At 45.9% G+C, this 7,989-nt stretch overlaps 1 protein-coding gene across 6 annotated transcripts in view; it reads right to left on the bottom strand.

The window, feature by feature from the left end:
• Positions 1-1,639: 1,639 nt before the first annotated feature.
• Positions 1,640-7,989, bottom strand: part of CLASP1 (cytoplasmic linker associated protein 1) — a 298,327-nt gene continuing 291,977 nt past the window's right edge. For all 6 annotated transcript variants that reach the window (XM_031936404.1, XM_026456078.1, XM_023185195.2 and 3 more), the window contains one exon: positions 1,640-4,791. In XM_031936404.1, the coding sequence (XP_031792264.1) occupies positions 4,705-4,791 (87 nt within the window). In that variant the 3' untranslated portion in view covers positions 1,640-4,704. The remainder of the gene's footprint in view (positions 4,792-7,989) is intronic.

Consider the following 7,989-nt stretch of genomic DNA (forward strand, 5'->3'; position numbering starts at 1 on the left):
TTCACTTACATCATCTCCATGAACCCTCATGGCACCTCTGCGAGGCAGTTACTTTTTATTTTTTTCTATAGTTTTGAACACAGCCAGGCAGTTCTTAACCCGATTCATAAATGAAAAGACTGAGGCAGGAAATGACCTGCCCAAGGCGGGCAGCGGTGAAGCTGGGATTCCAATCCAAGTATCTGCGATCCGGAGCACGCTGTGGCGTCTCAGGCAGGGGTGCAAGGTGGTGGGCCACAGGAGAAAGGAGCACAGAGTCCCCGGATAGTGGCACTCGGGATGTATCATGGAACACGATGGAAAACAACTTTTTAGTAAAAAGTAAAGCTTCAAAATGTGGTCTATCCATACAATAGAATATTATTCAGCCTTAGGAAGAAATTAAAAATGTGAAAAAATGCAGGTGAACATGTGTTTAAAGAAAAATTAAAAAAAATAAATTCTGATACATACATGGATGAACATTGACATGTTAAGCAAAATATGCCAGTCACAGAAAGCCAAATACTGTATGTATGATCCACTTAGGCGAGGTGCCCAGAAGAGTCAAATTCAGAGAGACAGAAAGCAGGATGCTGGTTGCCAAGGGGCTGGCGGGAGGGAAGAATGGAGAAGTTACGCTTAATGGGGACTGGGTTTGTTTCACTAGCTGAGAGCCCTATAGAGGGATTTCACCATCATGGTGATAGTTGCACAATGACCTGAATATATTTACCACCGCTGAACAGCGCACTTACAAATGGTTAAGATGGGTAATCTTGTGTCATGTGTATCTTGCCACAATTTTAAGAACTGAAGGAGAAAAGGGCTTCAAAGAAGTGGCTGTGGAGACCATGATGTGCATTTGCCCTGCCCAGCCTGCTCCAGGCCCCAGTGATGGGCAGAGAGGAACTGCAGGCATGCGGGGGAGCCCGGCTGCTCTCAGCGGAGCCTGACTTGCTCTCAGCGGCTCTCCAGCTCATCTCAGGATTCGAGGCTGAGGCTTTCTCCTGCTTCCACCTTTTCCGGGAGCTACTGTTCTCACTGCTCAGTTGAGGAAATGGAGCCAATGAGGGAGGCCCCTGCTCACGCGGCCTCCAGGAGCGTGGCTGGGATTCCAGCCCATACGTCTCATCTCCCACCTTGTCACTGCACACACGGCACAGCAACCCGCTCCCAGGCGACTCCATCAGGTGTGACATTTCCCCAGGTTGACCTTTTTAAGTAAAAAATTGTATTTATATTTTTTTCAGATGGAGTATCACTCTGTCACCCAGGCTGGAGTGCAGTGGCGCGATCTCGGCTTATTGTAGCCTCTGCCTCCCGGGCTCAAGTGATTCTCCCATCTCAGCCTCCTGGGTAGCTGGGATTACAGGCGCACCACCACACCCGGCTAATTTTTGTATTTTTAGTAGAGACGGGGTTTTGCCATGTTGCCCAGGCTGGTCTTAAACTCCTGAGCTCAAGTGATCTGCCTGCCTCGGCCTCCCAGAATGCTGGGATGACACAGGTTGACCTCTTGATGTCACGAGGGGAAGAGCTCTCCTGATGTAGGAGTCCTCCCAGATCGTTTATTGAAATGGCTGTGTTCTGATGGCAGGGGGAGGGGATCAGCTATCTGCAGGGCATGGCGGTGATACAGACATCATCAAGCGGAACATTGAATTAAGTCTCATTTATTCTAGGGCAAACTCAAAAGGGTTTTTTTTCTGTTTGTTTTCTTTTTTAGCAAATCCTAGCACATTATTAACAAAAAAAATCTGTACATTTGCCATGATACACTTGAAAGTGAAACAAATAAGATATAAATACAGATATGGATGTAACATGAAAAAGCCCAAAAACAAAAAAACCCCCAAAAAAACAAAAAACCCACCCAGCCTGGGGGTGTGGGGACCATGCGTGTGAACACAGTGCCAACAAAACTATTTTGGTGGCTGATATTTTCCAGAGCATTTCTTTATTTCCAAACATTATTGTTAGCAAAGTCCTGGTGGGATTCTACAAAGTTCTTATTTGCTGTCCTTTAAAGTGTAACATTATGCTTGATAAATAAAGGGTGGCAGGGAAAGAAAAAGGCTGATGAGACAAAGTCAGTTGCATTACCTGCACAGGGTGGTAAGCTAGTGAGGCGCGTAGAAAAGGCAGGCCCGTGGCATCGCCGCAGGTCCGGGAAGCACACACAGTGCACTTGAAGGAAGCTGCGTGCCCCAAGGACTGGCCGCACCCTGCCCAGACCCTGGCTGCAGGGGAGGCAGCAGCTTGGAGGAAGCAGGGAGTCAGCCCTCCCGGCCCCGCAGTGGAGCAGCAGGGCTCTCCGGCCCTGGCCAGTCAGGTAGACGGGGAGGCAGAGACAGGCCTAGGTGCTCTGCTCTTTTGTGTTCTGTTTTTCATTGGAACAGGGGCCCTGCAGGGAGGCGGCGGCAAGGCAAGGCAGCTGCAGCTGTCAGGGTCTAGGGGGCGACGGTGGGCTCGGCGCCCTCCCAGTGAGGTGGTGGCGGCATGCGAGTCTCCTCGGCGCGGTGGCAGCAGTTTTCAGATTGAGGCCAAGAGACCTGTGACGTGATTGTATCTGTCAGGAGACTGAAGACTGGGCAAGTGACATTCAAGGCTAGCCCTTTGTGAGTACTATGAGGACGTCCAGCAATGTTCAAGATCCTTTCTGAGTACACCGGGGACTGGAGGACCTTCTGGGAGACAAACAGCTCAAGGAGGAAGGTCTTCCTAACTGCATTAGGCATAAAGACACTCACGGATAACCTAGCCCGACGCACATTCCTACAACAGACGGGTCAACAAAAGACTCCCTAATTCACTTGCAGAGTGTAAAAAAGAAATACCATTAATGACATTTTAATAAACCAACAGTATTTATCAACAAAAGACCTGGTCCTGCTGTATTTTAAGCCAAAGCTAGTCAGGAATACCCAACCCCTTGAAATGCATCCCTCAAGTTCCCTGAACAGCAGCAGTGAGGTACCATACGTGTAGGGTGCACGCACACACACACACCACACGCCACACACACACACACACCCACGGTCAGCACCCTGGCTTCACTGTTCCTACGCACTATGAGGCCTTCATTTTCAGCGCATGTTTCCAAATACATCAGTCTTTCCCAGCTTCCTACATCCAATCTGGAGGGTCAGGGCAGAGGGGTCTGTGGAAATGATGGTGAGAACCACGTGCTCTGGCACCCAGCGTCTGCTTTCAGTCCTAGCAGTTGCAGTGGGCTCTGCACTGGAATAGCAAATACATTATTAGAATTAATCTCAAAAGAAGCGTTTTCCTTATGGAAATATCAGTTCAATTTATAGGATCTAATACAACAGGAAGAGACAATAGAAGTCCTCATGATTGCATTACGAATTTCCATTTGGCTTAAGAATTTTAGTCACAATTTATTTAAACAGACTGCAGACCTCTAGTTGCTTTTATTGGAGGAATTAGGCTCTAAAGGTGTTTCTAAAAAGGGGGTCTAGTGGTTCCTTCGGGAGGAAGAGAGACTCTAAATGTGCGTTCTTTTTAAGTGTGTTTCTAATCCCGTTTTTCTGCAATCTGCTACACCTCATAATTACTTTTTCCTTAAACAGTGACTATTTCATCAACAGACATTCAAGGAACTACTTCAGTTTATAACATTAAGAAAATTGTGATATCCAGTCTCTCTAGGCTTTTCTTTGCTCTTAATCCCACATTAAACGGAGAAGTCAGAACTAAGATGGTAAAGATGGCATTTACCAGATTGAGACCATGTTAGAACTGAACAGCTTCAGCAGAACCTCAGGAGAGGAAAGAGGTTGCTGCTAAATCTGAATCACCAAGTAGCCCAGGGATGAAGGTCTTGGCAGAACCCCCATGCCAGCAGCGCTCCCAAGGACCTCCGCAGTAAAGATGAAAGACTTCTCTTTTATCTTCTGTGCTTCATGAACTGCCATCTCAGGCATCCCTAAATGATGCCATACATTTATCTTATTTTTGCGTCCAGATTTAAATTTGAAGAATTCCTTTGCATGGAAGCTCTGGGGTGAGGACCTTGTCTGTGGAGTTGATTAGGGAGGGCTGGAAGGAGACTGCTGGGGTGCACTCCCAATTCTATGCTGAAAGCCAGGGCAGTCGGCCTCCAGTCCGGATATGACAAGAAAAATCCCCAGCGTTTGTTAAAAGGCCATCTTCAGACTGTTCTTGCCAAGACTTGATTCCCACTTTTAGTAGGTCTCAGAACACAACTTAAAAGATGTGTCACCTTTCATGGTGTCAGCTGTGAAAGGGGCTCCACACAGACCATACTCACAAGAAAACAGGCTAAGGAGGAGGAACACAAAGTAACACCCCACCCCACCCCCAAATCCGTTATTAACTGGAAAAAAAAAAATGCTACTTTCTACCAAGTAGTGGCTACAGCGCTCTGATTTTTAAAAACTGCACCCCACACACATGGTTTTGCCATCTCAGCAGGCTGTACAAGACATGTTTCAGTATGGCTCTTTTCTGTTCTTATTCCTTTCATTTTGTATGAAGACTGCAATACAGGCCTTGCTTCCTTTACATTCAATACCAGTAAGATTCTACAGAAAAGCTGGAAGGGACCAAAATACTGATTGTAATAAATATTTGTGGGCCTCCTTGTACTGACTGGGCAGCCGATGAAGGGGGTGGGGAGAGGTCTCTGAGAGGCACCACCGATTGCTTCTAGGTCTACACAAGAGACAGGTGCTGCCATTAGCTGTGCGTGGAGACATCGGAGGAGGAGCTGCTGTTGCTGTTGGTGGTCTGGGCCCTCTTGATATATAAGTTTAGTAGCTTCATCTGAAAAGAGAAGATGAAACTGAATTAGCAGGAAGAAAAGCAATCAGAAAGTAGAAAACAGGAAAAAGAATCCCAGGTGACAGTAAGAAAACAGCAAGTCCCTTCATTCCCTTGGTTGAGGAATTCATTATAAAAACATGTTCTGAGTGCCTGCTGCTCATCCAATGTATCTGCCAGGTGCTAGGGACACAGAGGGACACAGAGGAGGACAGGGAAAAGCAGTGAGCAATTACAAGAACACCAGGTGCCACAACGAGGTGGGCCGCAGCAGCTCACGGAGGAAGGGATACGGGGGCAGGGCCATTCATCTCAAGGGCGACCGCAGCCCAAAGGCTCCATCAGAGCCACAGGAAAAGTAGGGTGAGAACCCCGCTCCACAGGGGTGAAGTGGCTGGGCCAAGGTCAGAGGGCAAATCCTCTAACCTTCACACCTTTAGCTTCTTGAGTAGCTGGGACTACAGGCGTGTGACACTATGCCTGACAGTACTTTAAATGTAAATAGATTAAACTCTTCAATCAAAAGATAGTAACGGGTGGAATGGATAAACATTTGATCCAATTATATGCTGTCTATAAGAAATTCACTTTAGATCCACAGACATCAATGGATTGAAAATGAAAGGATATAAAAAGATACTCCATGAAACAGTAATCAAAGAGAGCAAGGCTGGCTATACTAACATCAGACAAAACAGACTTGGCATCAAAAAAGCTTCTGGAGGTAAGACTTCGATACCCCACCCTCAATAATGGATAAAAGAACCAGACAGATGATAAGCAAGCAAATAGAGGACTTAACCCTAAACCAACTTGATCTAACAGATGTATATGAAACTCAACAACAGAACACACGTCCTTCTCAAAGGACACATTAAGTTTCAAATCTATTGAAACTTAATTTGTGATTTAACATATGGTTTATCCTATTCTCCAGGATAGACCACATGTTAAATCACAAATTCAGTTTCAACAGATTTAAAAAGATACCAAAGTATCTTCTCCAACCATATGGCATGAAGTAAGAAATCAGTAATAGGAGGAAAACTAAAACATTCATAAATTTGTAATAATTGAGTAACATATTCTTAAACAACCAATAAATAAAGAAGAGATCATAAGGTAAACTAGAAAACATATTTAAAATAGATTTTTTTTTTTTTTTTTGAGACAGGGTCTCACTTGGAAGCCCCGGCTGGAGTGCAGTGGCACAACCTCAGCTTACTGCAGCCTTAACCTTCCAGGATCAGGTGATCCTCCCACCTTAGCTTCCTGACTAGCTGGGGCCACAGGTGCAAGCCACCATGCCCAGCTAATTTTTGTATTTTGTATGATGGGGTTTTGCCATGTTGACCAGGCTGGTCTTGAACTCCTGGGCTCAAGTGATCCTCCTGCCTCGGCCTCCCAAAGTGCTGGGATTACTAGCATGAGCCACCGCACCTGGCCTTAGAAAACATCTTGAGACAAATGAAAATGAAAAGACAATTTTGGGGGATGCAGCAAAGCAGCGCTGAAGAGGGAAGTTTAGAGTTATAAAGGCTTACATTAAAAAAGAGAGCTCTCTAGTCAACAACCTAGACTTTACCTTAAGGAACTAGAAAAAAGAAGTAAATCTAGAGCTAGCAGGAGCAAACAATAAAGATTACAGCAGAGACAACAAAACAGAGAATAGAAAAATAGAGAAAACTGGCTGGGCACGGTCACGCCTATGATCTCAGCACTGTAGGAGGCTGAGGTGGGAGAATCGTTTGGAACCAGTTCAAGACCAGACGGGCAACACAGTGAGACGCTATCTCTACAAAAAATTAAACAATTAGCTTGGATTATGTGTGCCTGTAGTCCCAGCTACTTGGGGAGGGGACTGAGATGGGAGGATGGCACGAGTCCAGGAGGTCAGGGGTGCCAGTGAGTCATGATTGTGCCACTGCACTCCAGCCTGGGTGACCAAAAAAAAAAAAAAAATGTTTATTTATTTATTTATTTTTGCACAGACATGGTCTTGCTGTTGCCCAGGCTGGTTTGGAGTTTCTGGCCTCAAGTGACCCTGCCAAAGTGCTGGAATTACAGGTGTGTGCCACCCACTCCTGGCCCAATCAAATAATTTCCAACAAGCGCGCCAAGACCATTCAATGGGGAGAGGATCATTTTTAACAGATGAGAAATCGCCGGCTGGGCGCGGTGGCTCTAGCCTGTAATCCCAGCACTTTGGGAGGCCGAGGCGGGCGGATCATGAGGTCAGGAGATCGAGACCATCCTGGCTGACACGGTGAAACCCTGTCTCTACTAAAAAATACAAAAAAACTAGCCGGGCGAGGTGGCGGGCGCCTGTAGTCCCAGCTACTCCGGGGGCTGAGGCAGGAGAACAGCGTGAACCCAGGAGGCGGAGCTTGCAGTGAGATGAGATCCAGCCACTGCACTCTAGCCTGGGCGACAGAGCAAGACTCCGTCTCAAAAAAAAAAAAAAAAAAAGAAATCGCCGTCGGTATGTCTTTTCAACAAACGAAATACCCATCCTCATCTCATAGAGGATGACTATTAGAAACAATTAGAAATAAATTAGAAAAATGAAAAATAAAAACAAAATAACAAGTGTTGGTGAGGAGGTGGGGAAATTCAAACACGTGTGCACTGCTGCTCAGAATGTAAAATGGTGCAACCTCTGTGGAAAACAGCAGGGAGGTTGCTCGAAACATTAAGGACTTGAACAGATGCACCAGTGTTCACAGCAGCATTATTCACAAGAGCCAGCAAGTGGAAGTAACCCAGGGTCTATCAATAGACAAGCAGATAAACCAACCGTGCTATCTACACACAATGGACAGTCAGTCTGGAAAAGGAAGGAAATTCTGACAAATGCTGCAACATGGATAAGCCCTGAGGACATTATGCTAAGTGAAATAAGCCAGCCACCAAGGACACATATGATGTAATTCCACTTATATGAGATACCTGGGGTAGTCAAATTCATGGAGACGGAAAGTAGAATGGTGGATGCCAGGGGTTGGGAAAGAAGGAAATAGGAAATTATTGTTTAATGGGTGCAAAGGTTCAGTTTTGCAAAATGAAAAAAGTTTCGAAGATGGATGGTAGTGATAGTTATACAACAATATGAACCACACACTTAAAAATAGTTACAATGGGCTGGGTGCGGTGGCTCACACCTGTAATCCCAGCATTTTGGGAGGTGAAGGTGGGCGGGGC

Source organism: Piliocolobus tephrosceles, chromosome 11 (assembly GCF_002776525.5).
Source record: "Piliocolobus tephrosceles isolate RC106 chromosome 11, ASM277652v3, whole genome shotgun sequence".
Taxonomy (NCBI): Eukaryota; Metazoa; Chordata; class Mammalia; order Primates; family Cercopithecidae; genus Piliocolobus; species Piliocolobus tephrosceles.